General features: G+C 41.5%; 1 protein-coding gene across 1 annotated transcript; it reads left to right on the top strand.

Annotated features, from left to right (window-relative positions):
* The first annotated feature begins 1346 nt into the window (after nucleotides 1-1346).
* Nucleotides 1347-21407, top strand: TNFSF10 (TNF superfamily member 10). The gene is made up of 5 exons (XM_065943293.1): nucleotides 1347-1521; nucleotides 9443-9580; nucleotides 12532-12574; nucleotides 16749-16850; nucleotides 18700-21407. The coding sequence occupies exons 1-5, from the start codon at nucleotides 1393-1395 to the stop codon at nucleotides 19149-19151; spliced, it is 864 nt and encodes a 287-aa protein (XP_065799365.1). The 5' UTR covers nucleotides 1347-1392; the 3' UTR covers nucleotides 19152-21407.
* The last annotated feature ends 1018 nt before the right edge of the window (nucleotides 21408-22425 follow it).

Genomic DNA, 22425 nt, shown 5'->3' on the forward strand with positions numbered 1-22425 from the left:
TTGGTTAATGGTCATAATTTTCCCTGTCTTGTGTCTGTGAGCATACTTAGTCTGAGTGGAGGCAATCTGTTTGCAGACTGGGCACAGTGGTGGCCTCACTAGGAAATGAGCCTGCTTGCTGGGTCTATAGCAGGATGCTATCGCTGTCCTCCTCTGGACTTTCATGAAAACTTGAGCCTGTAACCAGCTGGCTCGAATGTTTGCCCACCTCTTAGATTCTTGATACTCTTTAGCTGCCGTTGTCTGTATTGCATGTGTGGAGTGTGGTTGCAGTGCCCCTGTATATACCTGAGCCCAGGGATATCACAGAAGAGGGGTGGACCAAGATTGTAAGGGTCGTGCAAGGTGTGCAGGGGTGGAGTGTACTGTCAAGCCATTCAGGATGGCTGTTCTCTTGCTCTCTGTTCTTCCCCAGCTTCAATCACATGACTATCCAATCCTCCTAATTACAGGGCTTCATCAGTAACTAACTGCCTGAGTGCTTGCCCCCACGCCATCTCCTGGTTTCCTTGGTAACTGATGAGCCCACCTAAAATCAATTTCCACCCTGTCCCTCCCACCCATACAGGGTAGCCTCCTTCTCCCCCAAGGGGCAGAGACTGCTGCCACGTCCTGCCTGCCATGGTGAGATTTCACTTCAGGACATTTTGCTTCAGACATGTAAGATCTCCTGTCCACTAAACTATCGATGTCCCCATCACTGTATCCAGCCTCTTTCTTCAGTCTGGAGGCTGGGCAACCACAAGTATGCAGGCTGGTGGGGTGTGGCCCAATAACTACCTAATCAAAATAAAGAAAATGTAAGGTAAGAACATGAAGAATTTTTACACAATTAGAAAATGATGGAGAGACACATACTTATAAAACCTGGTGACCTAGATAGACTAGTCTAAATAGTGAATGAATGGAATAGTTAACAGAAACGTGGACTGGCCTCTGGTGCCCGTGTTGACAATGACCTTTTCAAAACAAGCCCCAGATTTTGTTTTAATTAATGGATTGCAGTTATTATGATTATAACCCTTAAAACTTTTTTCACTTTTCTAATCCAGTGAAAGCTCGAGTCACTTCTGAAGGCTGCCACAATGAAGTAGCAGCACAAACAGAATTGTGTTGTCTTGCAGTTCTGGAGTTCAGAAGTCCAAAACCAAAGAGACAGAGAGCCATGTGCCCCTGAAGTGGGTAGTGGATCTGCCTTGTCTTGCTTCCCCCTAGCTTCTAGTGGTTTAGGATTAGTAGAATTGCAAGTACTTTGTTTTCTCCTCTTTACAGCTTTCAGTTTCAGTTTAACTTGCTCCTTTTCAGTAAGTGAAACAAAAAATTTGCTCCACTCCACCCCAGTCCTGATCTGCTGCTTGACTCACTCTGCAGGAGTCCCATCCTACAGCGACCATGACGCTGATGCAGGCTCCGGGCTCCAGACTTGGGCAGATCTGCGTGCTGATCCTCATCTTCACAGTGGTGCTGCAGGCTTTCGGTATGGCCGTGTTTTACATGTATTTCAACAAGGAGCTGAAGCAGGTCAGTACAGTGCAAACGCTCCCTGACAGGCGCTCTCAGCACCGGCTGCTTGGCTGCCTCTGCTGGCTCCTCTGTGAAGACTTTACAGAGGAAGAGAAGCCTCTCTTTCTCTGCCCTGCCTCGGGGACCCTAACTGCTAATGCCTATCATTGCTGAGAACTTTGCAAAAGTGAATTGAAGGGATTATGTGCATGAAGTATAGTTACAGAACTGGCTCCACCAGTTTCTAGCAGATGCAGGAAACGAAACTGCAGAGGTGGTTTTGTCTTCAACAGTATGTTACATTATTAACTGCTGCCATTCCTTACGTGCTTTCTGCTTAACGTTTTAGAGTTCTTGGCTCAAATTCTTGGGCAAGAGAGGAGCAGCCTCAGGGAAGGACTGCGTCTGCTTTTGCTTTCTGTGACACCTCTAGGAGCTAGCACAGAGCTCCCACATAGCAGGTGTTTACTAAACACTTGTTCAGTGAGTAACCAACCTTCACAAATGTGCTTCAGAGACATAGGGTACAGTCAAGGCTTAACCCAAAGACAGGCTCTAAGTTACCTGTAATAATGCTGTGGTGTGTTCCAAATGTTGCTAGTTCTAGTGGATTTTGAAAGCAAAATTACTGAAAATAAGCCAACATCAGCTTTTGGCTTCCTATATAGTCCCTGGTACCTCTGCCTGCAATGCAGGAGACCCTGGTTTGATTCCTGGGTCAGGAAGATCCCCTGGAGAAGGGATAGGCTATCATTGTTATGCCCGATATCCGAATCCCCGAGAGGGAAGAGAGGAGGCTTCCAAGACAATGCAACTCGCAAAAAAAGGGAAGTTTATTACTAACTCGAGCCAGGGCTTTCTGCCGCAACCACTGTGAGTGGTGCAGGGTCAGAAAGCGCTGAGTCCAAGCTGTTACACAAATTTATAAGATGTGCATAAGCGGTTAGTAGCTGGCTTAAGCGGATTGGTTACATGTTTGCAAAGCAATTCTATTGGTACAAACTTTCACGGGTTTTTTTTCAAACCTGGGCGTTTGCGGGCTTTTCAGCTCTCCCTTTGTTTCTTACTGGGCGCATATTGATTGGCTGGCTCCAGGTTACCTGATGGGGGTAGGGAATCTTACCATTTCGGGGGAAGCTAAAACTTAGGTCCAGGCCGCCTGTCATGGTATTAACCCTGACAGCCTCACAATCATCTCCAATATTCTTGGGCTTCCCTGGTGGCTCAGATGGTAAACCATCTGCTGCAATGTGAGAGACCTGGGTTCAATCCCTGGGATTAGGAAGAGCCCCTGGAGGAGGACATGGCAACCTACTCCAGTACTCTTGCCTGGAGAATCTCCATGGGCAGAGAAGCCTGGCAAGTTACAGTCCATGGGGTCACAGAGAGTCAAACATGACTGAGAGACTAAACACACACATACACACACACACACACACACACACACACACACATTTAGTGTATTTTTTATTTCCAGATAGTTGATTTACAATGTCAGTTTCTGCTGTATAGCAAAGTGAGTCAGTTACACATACCCACTCTTTTTTCAAATTCTTTTCCTATATAGATGATTACAGAATATTGAATAGAGTTCTCTGTGCTATACAATAGATTCTTATTATTCATCTATTTTATATATACTATATTTTTTATACATTTTTCTCATTGTTCAGTCACTCAGTCATGTCCAACTCTTTGCCTCATGGACTGCAGCACACCAGGCCTCCCTGTCATTCACCATCTCCTGGAGTTTGCTCAAATTCATGTTCATTGCATCAGTGACTCCATCCAGCCATTTCATCCTCTGTTGCCCTCTTCTCTTTCTGCCTTCAATCCTTCCCAGCATCAGGGTCTTTTCCAATGAGTCGGCTCTTCACATCAGATGACCAAAGTATTGGAGCTTCAGTATCAGTCCTTCCAATTGTGTATATGTCAGTCCCAATGTCCCAATTTATCCCTCCCCCTGGAATAAGCTTGTTTTCTGTATCTGTGACTCAACTTCTATTTTCTAAATAGGTTTATTTCTACCATTTACCTTCCACATGTAAGTGATATCATGTGATATTTGTTTTTCTCTACCTGGTTTAACTTCACTCAATATAACAATCTCTAGTTTTATTGCTGCAAGTGGAATTATTTTGTTCTTTTTTGTGGTTGAGTGATATTCCACTGTATATATGTACCACATCTTTATCCACTCCTCTGTTGATGGACATTATATTGCTTCCATGTCCTGACTATTGTAGATAGCGCTGGAGTGAACACTGGGGTGCATATATCCTTTGGAATTATAATTTTCTCTGGATATGTGTCCAGGAGTGAGAATGCTAGATTATATATTAGCTCTATTTTTAGTTGTTTTTTTTTTTTTAAGGAATCTCCATACTGTCCTCCATAATGGCTGCACCAATTTACATTCCCACTAACAATGTAGGATTTTCTGTGTACATTTTGGCTACTTGTGTATTATATAGCCGAGAACTTTGAGCTGAAAGGAATTTTGGACACCTCCATTTTATAGAGGAGGCTTGAGACTGCCAGACTTCTCTGAGCTCAGGCAGAAATGTGGAAGCAGAACTGGAACCAGGTCTTCTGCTCAGTTCATAGGTAATGCTTCCTCCCATCACAGCAGGGAGTCGGTGGGGTTAGCTTACCTCCTCCTCATGCTCAGCACAGCAGCCTGATGCATGGTGGGAAGGCAACATCAAATCTGTCAGCTGGCCAGGAAATGCAAGGTCAAGGGTCTTAGACAAACATAAATTGTGCCAAAACAGTGTTTATCTGTTAAGGAAATAAATGCAGTTTGCATATCCTGTGGAGTATAAACTTGGTTCTCACTTGGCTGGGAATTGCATTTGGAAATTAAGGGAATAAATGAGTCTACAAGTAATTATGAAAATGATCACTACTGTTAGATGACCAGTAAAGTCAGCTTTGTTATAGGGCAATTTCAAAGAGTTTGTAATTGTAAGGAAAAAAACCAACGTAACTCTAATCATGTTTTTTAGTTCTGTGTCTGCACAAGAGACTGGAATGCTGCTATGTTCTCCAATTTGGAGCCAGTATGTCCTCAGTTTTATTTACTTCACAGTATAAATAGTGAATTTGTGTCTCCATATACAAGAGGTTCCCTCAATTCGCTCATATTAAAAGTTGGCCTCATTTTAAGACTGAACCAACTTGTTCTTTACTGATCTAAGTCATGCAATTATCTGTGTATGTGGTCAACTTTTTTTTTAATTCTAAAAAATGGAAGCTTCAAAGCTTTACATCTTCCCACCTGCAAACATTCTTTCTGATTACATGTTTATATAAATGGCAGCTCAGCTGGTAAAGAATCCACCTGCAATGCAGGAGACCCCAGTTCAACTCCTGGGTCAGAAAGATCCCCTGGAGAAGGGAGAGGCTACCCACTCCAGTATTCTTGGACTTCCCTTGTGGCTCAGACAGTAAAGAATCTGCATGCAAACTGGGAGACCTGGTTCAATCCCTGGGTTGGGAAGATCCCCTGGAGGAGGGCATGGCAACCCACCCCAGTATTCTTGCCTGGAGAATCCCCACGGACAGAGGAACCCGGCAGGCGACGGTCCATGGAGTCACAAAGAGTCAGACATAACTGAACAACTAAGCACAGAAATGTTTATATGTTTGTACACGTCTGTATAGATGTACAGAAGAATTTATTAAGAGTATAAAAAACAGGAGAATGGAGATATTGAGCAAATACTATGTTTCAGAAACTTTCAAAATATTGTTTTATTTCATCCTCATAACAATTCTATAAAGTAAATATAATTACCCTATTTTATAGATGAGCAAACTGAGGCTCAAGGAGGTTAGATAAAAGGTAAAACCCAATTTTGAACCAAGGCATTAAATAGGTGCTCAGTAAGTTGTAATCAGCATGGAGCAGTCTCTTGAAGTTGTCACCCTCTTCATCAGAAAGTTTTGCAAGGGAAAATGAATTTGAATCTCTTTGAATGACTGTGTAGAGTTTGGAAAAGCATACTCAACACAAGTATTAATGTCCTAAATCAGATCACAGGTTCTACTCTGGCAAGGGAAAATTTGCAGAAGATACAGTGGGTAAGGATTATAGGGAGTGTGGGTTGAGTAGGGCTGAGGGATGTTGGATTGAACCGTCACAATGAAGTCTCAAGGCCAGTAAGCACAAACAATAAATATGGGCTTAGCCTCTGAAGTCTATGTCTCTGAGAAAGTTTGACAAGGGGATTACCTATTGCTGTGTCATCATAGATGGCAAAGGAAAAGGAGGAGGAGCCCCTTATCCCCTGGGCTCCATAAATGATCCTTTATGCTATTTGGGGTTTGCAGAAACTGATTGTCAGAGGCTAATGGCTGGGCAGCAGAGAGGGTCAGGACTGCCACCTTGAGGTCTCTGAGCCAGCCAGCCAGCAAAGGAGTCCACACGGCTGACCTCAAGCCCTGCCAAGGACTGGTTATACCTGGCCTGGATGACCACAGTGTTTGTGATGGCACCATCAGCAAGTGAGTGGAATCCACTTCTTAAAACCAAGGGCTCCTGGAACAGGAGAGCAGGCACCTGGTGCTAGAGTGGTCTCTCCTTTTATAAGTGTCCAAATTTTAAAAAAGCACACTTATCCCCTTGCCCGCAATATCCAGACGTGGTTAGCAAGAGAACAGTCCCAGCCACAGAAGTGCTATAGGAAATTCCTTCTCAAAGTGGGAATGGGTGTGGAAAGGAAGTGGGGAGAGAGAGTAAGCATCATTAATCATTCCTGGAATAGCCACAGCACCCCCTTGCCCATGTGTCATTCACCTGTATTGGCCCAGGTATGTGAAAGAAACTACCAAATAGGAAACCTACGGAAGGGGTGCAGGGTGGCTGCAGCTTTCTGTTGTTCAGGAATCAATACGTAAGCATAAAAATATCTAGGAGGAAAAATAAATTGTGATCTCTAGATAATAGGATTATGGGTCCCTCTTTTTCTTTTTTATTTTTCTATATTTTATCAGTTTTCTACAATGAATGTTGTAAAACAGTCTATGCCATCCATATGATTGTCATACAGATCTAAAGAAAATGACATTTTTATATAGTCTTAAAAGTAAAGTAAAAAAAAAAAAAGTAAAGTGAATCACTCAGTCATGTTTGACTCTTTGCCACCCCATGGACTGTATAGCTCGTGGAATTCTTCAGGCCAGGATACTAGAGTGGGTAGCCTTTCCCTTCTCCAAGGGATCTTCCCAACCCAGGGATCAAACTCAGGTCTCCCGAGTTGCAGGCGGATTCTCTACCAGCTAAGCCACAAAGGAAGCCCAAACCATATGCAAAATTGCCCACACCCAGTCTGATCTTAACCCTATAAAAAAGAGATACTCCAACGGTCAACTAGGAGGTGAAATGAGGGTGGATCAAGGAGGATTTTTACTTGTTTTACTTTTAGAAAAGTATTCTATAATTTTCTGTTTTCCAGGGTGCCTGTATATCCTCAACATCTTCAGGCTTCATTAATTCTGGGTTAACAGTGGAGTCACACTAGCTTGTCAGACTCCTTCCCATGTCTCCTTAGGACCTTAGTTTTCAAGGCAATCCTTCCCCACCTCCTGAAAATGTTTCTGGAAAATTACCAGAGGACCTCCAGGGGCCAGCAGGTGATCCTGATCTGGGCTGGCCCCTGGTCTCGTCCACCCTCTCAAGCTCCAACTGACTTCACAGGGGCTGTTAGCTACCCTGACCACCTGATCCCAGCATCTCTCAACTCTGCCCTGTCCTAGCCCTGACCCCACCTCCTGGGCACTTTCCAATCGCTATGATGTAAGAAGAAGACGAGCTGCTTTCTCCTTTTTGTGTCAGTCACATTGTTTTGTCCCAACAGGTTACAAAAGTTAGTTAAGCCTGCTTTTTTTTCTTTTTACATCTTTTGGCTACACCCCACAGCATGTGGGATCTCAGTTCCCCAACCTGTACCCCTGTGTTGGCAGCACAGAGTCTTAACCACTGGACTACCAGGGAAATCCCAGTTAAGCTTATTTATTCAGTTTCACCAAATCAGTACCTGACCAAGGAATACCTAGTCTTGTTGGACTGGACAATGTCTAATAAAACTGTTCTTCTGGAACTTTCCTAAGGCCTTGCTGCTAAATCCAGCTCTTTTCTCTGATCCTCCCTGCAGTTTGCTAGACGTGCTTTTATATTTCTAAATTGAGTTCTTTCCTTGGTTTTTCAAGCTCCCACATAAATTGCAGATGAAAATTCTCCTAGGTAAATGTTTTACTCCTGTAATCTTAAAAAGGAAGAAAGAAAATAAGCATTTACTTAAAAGTAAATGAATGTTCTATGCCAGTGGGGAAGGAATTAAGTCAAGTTTGTAACTTCTATGCTTGAGAGACCTGATCAAATGTCCAAGGAGTACGTGGCTGACAGTATAGACCCACATGACTTTCACTGAAAGTTCTCATCGGTATTTAAGTTATTTTGATTTGGAATAAGGTTGTCTTTCTATAGAAGGAAGCAGATCATTCTTACGTTCGATCTTTCCTTCAAGCTTTGAAGTCGCCTTCATTCAAATAACAGATAAAATGACTATTTCCCCACTTGTTTCTCCAGAGAAAGGCATTTCAGTAGATTTGTATATGGAAATAATATCTGAATCCCAGTTGTTAAAAATGAAAACAGGAAAAAAGACCCATCTGAACTTGCATGAAATTTCTGTTTTTCTTCATGAGGTTAATCAGTTGTCATCCTGGAGTGTTCCAGATGGATTGGAGTGTATGTGTGTAAGTTGTGCATGCATGTGTGTGTGTGTGTGTGTGTGTAACATCAAGTGCAAACTTTGTAGACAATGATCTAGTCATTGTAAATGTTTACTCTCAATCAGAATGAGGGAGCAAACCTTCAAATGGTATTTCAAGTCTCTGCAGGTAAATCCCTAACTGGTGTAAACTTTTATTGAGTCAAGATTCAAATATCTAATGGCAATGTAGTCCTGATTCTGCTATCCAGAGGAGCAGACATCACAACAGTAGCTAGAATCTGCTAAGACAGTTGGACTATAAAGAAGGCTGAGCACCAGCGAATTGATGCTTTCGATCTGTGGTGCTGGAGAAGACTGTTGAGAGTCTCTTGGGCAACAAGGAGATCAAACCAGTCCATCCTAAAGGAGATCAACCCTGAATATTCATTGGAAGGGCTGAAGCTGAAGCTCCAATACTTTGACCACCTGATGTGAAAAGCTGATTCAGTGGAAAAGATCCTGATGCTGGGAAGGATTGAGAGCAAGAGAAGAAGGGGGTGACAGAGGATAAGAAGTTTGGATGGCATCACGGACTCAATGGACATGAGTTTGACCAAACTCAGGGAGAGAGTAAAAGACAGGGAAGCCTGGCGTGCTGCAGTTCATGGGGTTGCAGAGAGGGTGACTGAACAACAATAAAAACAACCAAGAGGGTCAAAGCTAAGATCAAGAAATAGAACATGACCTGTGTCCTAAAGGGCTGATTAATTTGGTGGGGTATCCTGGGATGTAAACAGACTCCACTGCCTACTCTACCTGTGTGGGTTTCCAACTGTAGAGGGGGAGTCGTACCATGTCTGAGCAGGAAGGGACCTCAGAGATCACCACAGGGAACCAGCTTGAAATGCAAATGAAGAAGAGATTTTGAAGTGAGGAGGCAATTTGTTGAGCGACACACAGCTATCCAAAGGCAGGAGCCGCAGAGGCGTTGTGACACCAGATGCCTGGCCCACACCTGTTTCCTCTCTCCCACATCCAACTGCTTACCTTTATTCAAAGAATGGAAGACCACATGCTTACTTCTACTTCAGGCAACGAGCTCATCTGAGGTACTAAGACGTCTCTGAACATGTCATCAGTTCCTGTTATTTTTAACTTGTAAATGAGCAAAAAGAAAAAGCACTTGTGTGTAATACTGTGTTATATCCATCTCAACCCAGATGCAAGGCAAATACTTCAAAAGTGGCTTGGCTTGCTTCTTGGAGGAAGCTGACAGTTCCTGGGACTCCAGCGATGATGAGAGTATGATCGATCCCTGCTGGGAACTAAAGTCACAACTCCATCTGTTTGTTAAAAAGGTAGGTGAACCATGGTGTCACTTTACCAGTGGGCATAGGAGGTCAGAGGAGAAAGAATAGTTTAGATTATGAAGTCTAGAGTTCTCATTTTGTAAAGGAGAAAGCTGGAACCCAGAGTGTTTAAGTGACTGTCGTCAAATTCACAGAACTAGGAAAAGGTGGGATCCACCCCACAGTGGGTCCTGATTGAAGCCTGCTCTAGAGTTTATTCCTCTCTTCCAGAGAGCTTCCTCATCTAGTCTAAATATTTTATCTTACCTTGTGGAAATGAGACATGGACAGAACTATATGTCCAAGGTCACACACTAACAAAGGATGTGCGTATTTTTTTTTTTGTTATTCAGAAGACAAAAGAAACCAAATAATGATATTTTATATTTTTCCCACATTGTTGTTCTCTGGAATTAAGTCTTTTATTTTTGTACACATATAGAGCTGAAGAAAGGAAAAGGGAAAAAAGATATACTTTGAGAAACTGAAGGTGATGGCATCTCAATTCCCAGTAAATTACACATACAAAGCATTATTTTCTGCTTGTGAAAATTGCTTACATAGGCTCTCTAGCAGAAACATTATGGTAGCTAACAGTTTATTTCACTAGATGTGATTATGTAATTATACTCTGAGTGACATGACAGGTCAAACAGTTTATTTTCTCAGGCTGCTTTCTTACTTGTAAGATGGCGTTAGTAGTGTTTACCTTTTGCATATCTGGAAAGGTCGGCCGAGAATACAAATATGAAAATACCCTGTAAACTATGATACACAATCATTATTTCAACAGTTACTGGGGACACTCCCAGAGTAAGAGGAGGATGTGTTTTAAAGAAATGATTATAAATCTATTGTCTGGTGCTCAGTATGCCTTTCTATAGACACAGTGTTATGTTGGTGGATAGGCTCCGATTTATAACCCTAAGCAGCCCTCACAGTAAAGCCCAGACATCCCCTGTGATGCTATTTCTATGACAAATAAAATCAGACTTCCACCGGTTGTCCTAGAAACTCATCTGCTCCATGGCTGCCCTGGAAACACAGGTGGGGTGCTCACGGCACACAGGCAGTCCTGAAGCAGCTGGAACTCCATCGCCCCCAGTGACAAGGACCAGGAAAGACGCAGGTTTGGGGAAGGGTCCTGAGGAAGCTGAGGAGTGGGACCCCACGGCCCCTGGGATCAGAGGGGTTGGCAAACCCACTGGTGGCAGAGGAGCGAAACTCAGAAGTAGACTAGAAATCTGGAAACTGAGGGGGGGCTGGATGCAGGGGCAGGAAGTGGGGAGATGAGAGAAACAGTGTGGGTGGGTTTTACTGGTCTCTTTCCTGCTCTTCCCCTCTCCCCCCATTCTCATGTCCTACCACAAACCAGAGAAGGGAGGGCACCCAGGGCAGGAGAGAGTGTAGGGTAGGATGGGGAAGGCTTCCCCATATTTCCAGGTACCACATAAACAAATAGATCATTTCCCATAAATGTCCTTTATGGACATTCCGCATGTTGTTAATATCTCCCCTAATCCCCAAACAGCTGTGAGGAAGGAATCATTATTATCTTCTTTTTTCTAAAAAAAAAAAAAAAAAAGATAAATTAAAATAGTCCATATCAGTTCAGTAACTTGAGAAAAGTTTCCCAGGGCTGGAAATGAGCAAATTTTAATCCAGTCCATCTGCGTATATTCTAACCATTCTGTTTTTTTGTTGTGTGCTTTTGTTTTCGGCTGTGCCACATGGCATCTTGTTTCTTGGGCATCTTTTTTTTCCATGTCCAGGGATCGAACCAGTGGCCCGTGCTGTGGGAGGGCAGAGTCTTAACCCCTGGACAGCCAGGGAAGTCTCATGATAATCGTTCTTTTTTTCCGCCTACTACTCTGTAAGAACTAGCCTTTTCCTTTTCCAGCTCCTCCTTTTTTCTCTCTGGCTCAGAAGGCCAGTGACAGAGCTAAGGTGCTGAGGCCCTTGCTTCCCCTCCCACACACCAGTGACCTTTGCCCTGGAGGAGCCCCAAGCTGTTATCTGTGGTCAGGGCTTTTGACAAAGAAAAATGCAAATATGGGGCTGGAGTACAGAGGAGGTTTCTGACAGTTGTGTGATTAACAATGGTGATTGGAAAGGTGGGCAGGGACAGGAGAAAGAACGGAGTAGAGAGGAGTTTAAAGCCATGGGTGAGCCATGTCAGGGTGGGCTCATTGAACCGAAGGGCTCAATTTCATTCTTTCTTACTGGTTTTCCCCACTGGTTAGCAAGTGGGGAAGGAAAATGATATGAGGTGTTTAGTAAGAGATGGAAATTTGGTAAGATCTCTTTATGGTGAGAATGTCTCAGCCACATTCTCAGAAATGAGAGAGTGACACGGTGCTAGCAGGTCACCACTGGATGGGGTGTGCATGTCTATGGGTGTCATGAGAGAAAGGGAGTGTGCCTTATACCTTCTGTCTTGGGTATGCCCAATAATTTAAAGCCTCTGGAATCTCACACACGGATACATTCAGAGACACACACTGCACTTGTACACATGCTTGTGTGCAGACACACGCAGACAATGCACTTATACACATGCGTGTACGCAGACATACCTCCCAGAAAGTGAGGTGACATGGCCATCACGTCTATTAGCCACAAGGAAGTCTGGGCACATTAGGCTGACCTCACTTGGAGAAAAATGACTCCTCCTTCCTGTGGTGCTCCAGGTATGGCATTTCAAAGACTTCATCCAGAAACAGAAGTCTCTCAGACAGAGGACCATCCTTTCATCAATAGTAAGGACAGCTGCCTCCGTATTTACCCCAGCTCCCACCCTACCCCACATGCTCTTTGCTTGAACAACTTAAAGCTGCCTAAGTTGATATCTTAAATGCAGACATTTCCAGTTAGACATCAGCAAGAAGAGCCATAGACATTCAATAATCAGTTTAAATGCTTAGGGGAATTAACCAGCTTTATTCAATACTTATTTGCAGATGATTTTGAGAACCTTTGAGGAAATGATTCCTACAAATCCAGGTATTATTTTTTGTTATTATTTTAATTTTCTAGTGTCAACCTCCTGATAAAGTGAGTACCTCTCCATCCTTTTGCTCTCTACTCTCACCCAAACATCCCACCTCTGAGTGATGCTCAGTAACTCAAGATGCTTGATTCTGTTTCCCTGTTGGCATTGGCATTTGAACCAAATCTGAGGCCCACCTCAGGTATGAACTTTATTTCATGGGAATTTTATTCTTCCAATGTGGATTTACCTTTCATCTCAACTTCTTCCTTTCTTTGTTTTTACCTTCTAATGTAGGTAGCTTTCTGGAGCATAGCTGGAAAAAAATAAGGGGTCCAAAGTTATCCATCTTCTCTGCTTCTGTCCATGCCTAGGCTCTAAGCCTTTCTTTATGCAAAAATTTTGCTCTATCATCTCTTTCCCAACAATCCTTCTCACCCAAAATCCTCATTCTACAGTCCCCACACCTTTGCCATCTCCACTGATGGTCGGCCAACTGCTCTTGACCCACATCCCCTTTCAGTGGGTCTTTCAGAGAAGACCAAACTGGCTTCTCTGGTCCTCTGCCTGGCTTCTTCCATTCTTGAATTTTCACATCTCCTTCTCATCCTCCATCCTCATCACCTCTTCAAAGAGAACTTCTCTGACCAGTTGTCTAAGAAAGTTCCCCCACATCCTGTTTTTCTGTCATACTTATTTTGTTCGTTTCCTTTGATAGGTACATGTGTATAAATCAAAGAAAAAAAGATATATATATTCTCTGTGTTCTGATTCCTTACTACATGAAAGATCTACAAAGATTGAAAATATGCCTATTTCTCTCACCTCTCTATACCTGGCCTTACCTCTATATCTCAAACCTAGTAGATTCTCTTTTATCCCCCTGGTCCTTACCTGCACCAACTTTGGCATGCGCGCGCGCATGTGTGTGTGTGTGTGTGTGTGTGTGTGTGTGTGTGTGCGTGCATGTTTTGACTGAGGTGAAATTCACATAACATGTGATTAACCATCTTGAAGCATCCGATTTGGTGACAATTGGTGCATTCACAGTGTTGTCCCACCACCATCTCTGTCTACATACAAATTCTTAATACAGATTTTGTTAATCAAGACATAAGTAAATGTAACTGATGAATTAAATTTGCTGCTTCTTCACATTTAGCTCACCATAACCCCATTTTCCCCTACTAATGGTCATACAGGCCACCATACATGTACCACAGACTTAAAGTCTGGAGTACACCATCCTGGCAGAGAAGAAACAATGTTTTTAAAATAGATATTTGGTTAATGATGCATCCCTACTTTTCATCTATCCTTTCCCGTTACAATCAGCTTCCTCAACCCTTGATAACCCCCAGTTCAGTTCAGTTCAGTCACTCAGTTGTATCCAACTCTTTGCAACCCCGTGAATCACAGCACGCCAGGACTCCCTGTCCGTCACAAACTCCCGGAGTTTACTCAAACACATGTCCATCAAGTCGGTGATGCCATCCAGCCATCTCATCCTCTGTCATCCCCTTCTCCTCCTGCCCCCAATCCCTCCAGGCATCAGGGTCTTTTCCAATGAGTCAACTCTCCACATGAGGTGGCCAAAGTATTGGAGTTTCAGCTTCAGCATCAGTTCTTCCAATGAGCACCCAGGACTGATCTGCTTTAGGATAGACTGGTTGGATCTCCTTGATAACCCCCACCATCCTTTATTAAATATGAAGGCAAGACCTGGTCCCAGGATCTGAGCATTCATTCTGGTCATTTCCCCAAAGCCAAAGGCAGTAGCAGGAATGATGAACATACCATCTCTTCTTTCTTTAAAATATTTATTTGGCTTCCTCGTATCTTAGTCATGGCACACAGGATCTTCATTGCATCATGTGGAATCTTTCCTTGCAGCACATGGACTCTCTAGTTGTGGTGCTTGGACTCAGTAGTTGTGACACATGGGCTTAGTTGCTCCATGGCATGCAGATCCTAGTTCTCCAACCAGGGATCAAACTGCATCCCCTGCATTGCAAGGCAGATTCTCAACCACTGGACCTCCAGGGAAGTCCCTTCAACTCTTCTAATGAGGAACACCAGATCCATGGTTTACATAAGATGTATGTACTATTTTCAGTTCTGGGAGAAAAATATTCTTTTCTATATTCATCCCAGTGGGGTGCAGAAATCACATACTTCTCAGTATACCAAAATGTATCCATGACACTCAAATATGCATATTCGTAGGGTATCTTGGAGTTGTTTGCTACAGTCTGCAGGAAATTTCCTCTCTTCAAAATTTGCTCTTATATCTAGGCTTTCCTATTTCCTTGCACTGACCTCAAATGCAAGATATTTGTAACTGGATTCCATTACCGAATGTTTTAAAGCAAAGTGTTAAAGTCTCAGAGCAGTCAAGACACTATGAATTATTTATCACTGGAGGTTCAAAGTAAATGAACACATCAACTTTGAAAGCTGAGCATTCTGAGAGTAACATGTAATTGACTATACATCCCCATGCTGTGTTTTGTCTTCAGTATAGTACAAATGCCCACTATCCTGAATAAGTAACAATACCAGATAGATAAAGTCTTCTTCCTATTTCTTTCTCCCCTGTGGAATTTTGTCACCTCATTTCAGTTTCCTCTACTACTAGTCTAGATGGAAGCTTCCTATTCTCAGACCTGATCAGTTACAACTCTTGCTAACCCACCAATCTCTAGCCCTCTCGATTTCTACCATCAGAACTTACTATGAGTTAGTTTAGCCTAAAGCACAACACATCTTTTTGCTTCCCTGGTTAAAACTGTTCAGAGTCTTCTCATGTCTGTAAAATCCAAATCTCTTAGCCTAACATTCAAATCCTCTGTAGTTTAACTCCTCATTCAAGCCTGAAACTGAACTCCTCTGATGACTGTATCCCAGGAATGCTGTGTGCATCTTGTCTTAGGAACTCTGTTCTAGATCTCTGCGAACTCCCTTCTCCCATTGTTGTGGGCTTTAAGCCTCTCCATCCTCCCTCATTTTGAATAATTGTCCTGTACCTCAAATGCTTTCTTGCTTTCGTTTGTTTATAGTTATTTCTCTGTATTCCTAGAAGTGTGCCTGGCATGGATGTAATGGGCGCTTTGGTTTGCTAGAGTAAGTAAATGAAGGGACCTTAGTCCAAAACCTCCCCTGACTCAGCTTTCCAACAAATAGGAATCTTTCCTCACCCTTTCTTTCTATTTCATATGGGTCAAATTTCACTTTCTAATTTGTATCTTCCCTAAACCCTGTAAGTCCCTTGAAGGCTTAGATTATACTATCAGTGATTAATTTTTGAATCCCCCATGGAAGCACTGCCTTGTTCGTGGACATACTTGTTTAGTGAAACCATACAATTAATCTTAACAACCAACGTAAGCCTCCTGGAAAGTTTTAGCTAATTTTTAAAAGAGTAATTTGTTGAATTTGTAGTCATTTAGTCTGCTCTAGAGTACTTCAGATGGTGGTCAGTAAATGTGATTTGTTTATTGTGATCTAGTGAATCAATGATTTATATGCTCATACACTGATTGTCATGATCATTATGTCGTTCGTATACCTTTTGGGAGGTGAGAGAAATGACTGCTGGATACCAGTTTGTGGCATCTATGGACATATAAACCGTGGAATCCTGTGGCCATGAAGAAAGTTGAGCCATAAACCCCATCTGAGATAATGAATGATGTTCTGTAATTGCTGTTCCTTTAGAGTAGGTAGTAGCTAGCAAAGAGGAAAATATAATTGAAATGATGAAAATTAGTATCAGCTTTTTCCTACATACAGCTCAAAGTGGAAAGTTGCCAGTACCTGGTTATTTATGCACTTTCAATGCCTCAGCAGGAGTATTATGCGTCCATGGTTTTGTCACTATTGTTGTTTAGTAAAAGTGTCAGGATCTTCACTTTGTTATATTCTAGTAGAACCTTACCCCTGAGATGCCAATAAATTACAGCTTAAGATACTGCTTATTCCTCCTATCTAAAGTACTTTTTGAATTAAACATAGGCTGAAGTAGACTACTCATAATACTAAAATGTAGGTTGGTTTTATGGAAACCCATATAATCAACTTTGGGAGCCCAGTGTGTTTACTATGATTGATTGACAAGTACTGTGAACAGCAATGTATTTGCGAAGTAGTTTGATAAGTGATGATGATTCTTTGTCATTTCTCTTTTAGAAAAACAATATGATTCTTACCTAGAGAGAGGAAATGGTCCTAAGAGGGTAGCTGCTCATATAACTGGAAACACTCGGAAAAGAAGCACATTGCCAGTTCTAGGTAAGAGAAATGATTAATATATGGTTTAAAGGCAGGGAAGGGAAGAATTTGTTCTAAATAATTTATTCTCATATCTGAAATGTTTATATGGCTATCTACAAAATGGTCAGTAGTAATCAAGTCTCAGATTGACTCTTCAGAAGCAAGATTACAAGATAAGTAGCTTAGTTACTGCCCAGCACAACTCAAGAAAATTCTGAAATGAGAGAATTTAGAGTTTCCCATGCCCCCCATTTTTGCTTTTCTTATTTTTAAAAGTAATTTCTCACTCTTTCATCAAATCTTTCTCCTCTGAAAAGGTTCTAAATCAGTCATCTACTTTTCCAATGAATCACCAAACCCTCCTAGTGACATTTGCATTAGATTGAACCACAAAAAGAAAAAATGACCAATATTTGACCACTTTGCCAAATAGGTTAAGCCTAATTTTAACTGGAGAACAGGTGTCCATATATTGCTGAAGTTAGTGTGTGAGTCTTGTAATCTAAACACCCACATGGGAATCCCAGCTCCTCCTTACCAAGTTCTTCATTTGGAGGAAATTACTTAACCCAATCAAGCTTCATTTTCCTTCTCTCTCTTTTTTTTAAGAAAAGATTTTTTTGATGTGGACCATTCTTAATGCCTTTAATGGATTTGTTACAATATCACTTCTGTTTTATGTTGTGGTTTTTTGGCCAAGAGTCATTGGGATCTTAGCTCTCCAGCCAGGGATGAAATCCAAACACCCTGACTTGGAAGGCAAAGTCTTAACCACTGGGCTACCAGGGAAGTCCCAAGCTTCATTTTCTTCACATAAAAAGTAGCGATAACCTTTAACTCACAAAACAGTGAAGATGAATGCAAAATGCAAGTGCATTGTAAGTACTCAGTAAGTGGTGCTTTTATTATTGTGAGAGAGTTTGTCCTAGGTTAAAGATATTTCAGGCATCAGTTAATGAATGAAAAGTTTGTTGGGTTTTTTTGTTGGCTGGTTGGTTTTTGTCTGGTTTTACTCTGGGCAGTTGCCTTCATGGTATTCCTAAACTGGTATTTTTGGAGTTAATTGATGTGTTCTGCCTATTTGTGAGATTGTTATTTCACTATTCCTATTTATGATTCATCAAATAATATGGTAGTTGTTTTAAACTCTTGAAAAACTAAATTTTGCACCAATCATAAAGATGAGCCCAAAGTTTAAAGGAATATGCTATCTTAGTAAGGCCCATCTTCATTCACAACTTTCAGGATTTAAAGATCCAAAGGTCTGAAGATCTTTAAATCTGGGCATTTTTGCCAAACCCTGTACCTTGCCTTATTGGACTCGAGATGCCTGCTGCTTGGAAGGTGCTTGTGAAACTGGGTTACTGAGAAAGACCAAGGAGGAACCCAAAAAGCCCTAAAAGAGTAGCAGGAATTTATGAGCTCTAGGCTTGAGGAACAGACATGTTTCTTTTGGCTTCCTTCTACATTGTCAATCTGAGCTCACCAGCACAGGCAAGGAGCCAGGGGTTCTGGACAGAAATTCTTCCCAGGAGTAGACTGCTATCATAATGAACCATTCCCATGGTACCAGTCACACCTGAGTGTGGCAGTCAAGGTACAGCAAAACAGGGTACTTCAAACCAGGTCACAGTGGCATGGGAGCCTCCAGATTTCTATATGATTAGGATTTAGACTCCTGGGAAGATTGAGGGAGTGTGAAGTTTTTTTGTTTGTTTTGTGTGTGTGTGTGTGTGAGTGTGTGTGAAGTTTTAAATTAGATTAAAATTCTTTACAGTTTCAACCAAAGTGTTGTCTAGTCACAGCTATCGGGAAACTCCTTGCTTTACTACAAATTAATTTTATTTTTCTCCAAACTTCATCCCAGGCTCCAAGAATGAAAAAGCTGTGGGCCATAAAATAGTTCACTGGGAGTCGTCAAGAAAAGGACATTCATTCTTGAATAAACTGATCTTAAGGAAAGGAGAGCTGGTTATCCAATACACAGGATTTTATTACATCTATTCCCAAACATACTTTCGATTTCAGGAACCTGAGGAAGGTTTGGGAACTGTTTCAACAGAAGAGAACAGAAAAAAAATCAAACAAATGGTACAATATATTTACAAACACACAAGCTATCCTGACCCTATACTGCTGATGAAAAGTGCTAGAAATAGTTGTTGGTCTAAAGATTCAGAATATGGACTCTATTCCATCTATCAAGGAGGAATATTTGAGCTTAAAGAAAATGATAGAATTTTTGTCTCTGTAACTAATGAGCAATTGATTGACCTGGACCAAGAAGCCAGTTTTTTCGGAGCCTTTTTAATTGGCTAAAGGATCTATAAAGAAAAAACAGTGCCCCCAGAGTGACCTTTCACTTTTCAGAGTGACATACTTCAGAAATGTGGTGAAAGTAAGGCAGCCTGAGCAGAACAACTTCAACCAAAAGATCTACAACACAAGCTTTTTTGGTATCCTGGATTCTCTACCACTTAGCTACCTGGGAAGCCGCCTCTGGGGCTTCCCACCTTACCACCAGAAATCTAGACGATTTTCAATTTAGAAACATTTATATGGCAATTAACATCTCTGCTTCTTTACCATCTACTCTTGTGAAGATACCAGAAGACTGAAAGGTCATGGTCATTGTATGCAGGATGTGAAGGGAGTGGCATACTTCAGGATCCTGTGGTAGCTGTCCTGGACTCTCAACTTGGAAATAAGAAAATCCCGTTGTATTTCTCCATTGTCTGTTGTAACTTCTCCTTTTTTATTTCTAATTTTATTTAGATGTGTATTTTATTTGATTTGATTTGAGCCTTCTCCCTTTTTGTCTTGATGAGTCTAAGTAATGATTTGTCAATTTTGTTTATCTTCCCCCAAACCAGCTTTTAGTTTTATTGATTTTGCTATTGTTTCCTTCATTTCTTATTTCTTCTCTGATCTTTATGATTTATTTCCTTCTACTAGCTTTGGGTGTTTATTTGTTCTTCTTTTTCTAGTTGCTTTAGGTGTAAGGTTAGGTTGTTTGCTTGATGTTTTTCTCATTTGTTTTTTACAGTTTGAGTTTTTCACAGGTTTTTTTCCCCCTGTAATTGATATTTAATCTTATATAAGCATCTCACACAGCTCAATATCATAAAAACAAACAACACAATAAAAAATTAGGCTGAGGACATAAACAGACATTTCTCCAAAGAAGACACAGAGATGGCCAATAAACACAAGAAAAGATGTTCAACATCGTTCATTATTAGAGAAATGCAAATCAAAACAAACATGAGGTACCACCTCACTCCAATCAGAATAGCCATCATCAAAAAATCTACAAACAGTAAATGTTAGAGAGGATTTGGATAAAAGGGAATCCTCCTACACTGTTGGTAGGAATATAAATTGATAAACCATTATGGAGAACATTATGGAGATTCCTTTAAAAACTAGGAATAAATCTACCATATGACCCAGCAATCCCACTACTGGGAATATACCCTGAGAAAACCACAACTGACATCTACCCCAATGTTCATTGCAGCACTAATTTACAATATCCAGGACATGGAAGCAACCTAGATGTCCTTTGACAGATGAATGGATGAAGAAGATGTATATAGATATACAATGGAATATTACTCAGCCATAAAAAGGAACTAGTCTGAGTCAATGGTAGTGAGGTGGATGAACCTGGAGTCTGTTATACAGAGTGAAGTAAGTCAGAAAGACAAAAACAAGTATTACACGCTAGCGCATATATATGGAATCTAACCTGGAGAAAAAAAATAGCAACCCACTGCAGTATTCTTGTCTGAAAAATCCTATGGACAGAGGAGCCTGGCAGGCCACAGTCCCTGAGATTGTAAAGAGCTGGATACGACTGAGTGACTGAACAGCATGGGATCTAGAAGAAGAGTCCTAATGAACCTATGTACAGAGAAGAAATGGAGGTGTAGTGTAGAGAATGGACTTGTAGACACAGGAGGGGAAGGAGAGACTGGGATAAATTGAGAAAGGAGCATTAACATTTATATACTATCGTGTAAATAGGTAACTAGTGAGAAGCTGCTATGTAACACAAGGAGCCTAGCCTGGCACTCTGTGATGACCAATAACAGTGGGATTGGGGGAAGACGGAAGGTGTACATATATAATTATGACTAACTGACACTGTTACAAAGCAGAGACCAACAGGAGTTCACAGAGACTTCACAACACAATTGTGAAGTAACTGCTGCTGCTGCTGCTAAGTCACTCAGTCGTGTCCGACTCCATGTGACCCCATAGACGGCAGCCCACCAGGCTACCCCATCCCTGGGATTCTCCAGGCAAGAACCCTAGAGTGGGGTGCCATTTCCTTCTCCAGTGCATGAAAGAGAAAAGTGAAAGTGAAGTCACTCAGCTGTGTCCAACTCTTCGAGACTCCGTGAGCCACAGCCTACCAGGCTCCTCTGTCCATGGTATTTTCCAGGCAAGAGTACTGGAGTGGGGTGCCATTGCCTTCTCTGTGTGAAGTAACTACCTTCCAATAAAAAAGTAATAAAAATGTTACTTTTTCAATAGAAATGACTTTAAAATATATAGTTTTTGTGTTTTTTGTACTTAACATTTTATAGTAACAAGATTAGTAACAATGGGGAAAAGAACTTCTAATGTCTTTTTTATGGTATTTTTATCTAACATGTCTTACAGAAGAAAGAAAGAAACCACTCATTTTTGTACCATGTGATTAAAATATTATCAGTCCTTTCCTTTATGGTTAATGCTTTTGTTACAGACTGAATTGTGTCCCCACAAAAGATAATGTCAATGTCCTATTCCCCAGTACTTCAGAAATGTTATCTTACTTGGAAATAAGTTTGTTGCAGATATAATTAGTAAAGATGAGGTTGTAGTGGAATAGGTTGGGTCCTTCATAGAATGTGACTGGTGGCCTCATTATTTAAAGAAGGAGATTTAGTAACAGAAAGACCCACAGGAGGAAGTCCTCGTGGCAGCAGAAGCAGAGATGGAAGTGATGAAGCTGCAAGCAAGGAGCCCCAAGGATTGACAGTCCTCATCAGAAGCTCAAGAAGCAAGAGAGGATTCCACTCAGAGCCTCAGAAATCTGCTGACACCTTGATTTTAGACTCCTGGCCTCCAGAACTGTAAGAGAACAATTTTCTGATGTTGAAAACCACCTGGTCTGTGTCACTTTGGTTCAGCAGCCCTAGGAAGCTCATACAGCTTTCCATACCATGTTTAAGAAATCTTTTTTTACTGATGTCACACAGATGTCACCATTAATATTTTTTTTTCTGAAATCTTGAAGTTTAGTCTTTCATAGTTTGATAGTAGGACTCAACAATAATTTAATTCATGAAAGATGAAGGGATATAATTTTATCTTTTACCATATCAGTGACCAGTTGTCCAACACTGTTCAGTGGCTAGCCCACTCTTTCCCCATTGATTTTAATGTCTAACATCATACACCAAGCTCCCAGGGGTCTGTTTGTGTGCTCACTTCCCATCCTCCCCCCAACCCTGCATTGGATTGGTTGTCAGTTCTTGCACTCATTCCATCCATTTTCTAAAAATTGTGGTAAAATATAGGTAACTTAAAATTTATCATT

Source organism: Muntiacus reevesi, chromosome 8, assembly GCF_963930625.1.
Source record: "Muntiacus reevesi chromosome 8, mMunRee1.1, whole genome shotgun sequence".
NCBI lineage: Eukaryota > Metazoa > Chordata > Mammalia > Artiodactyla > Cervidae > Muntiacus > Muntiacus reevesi.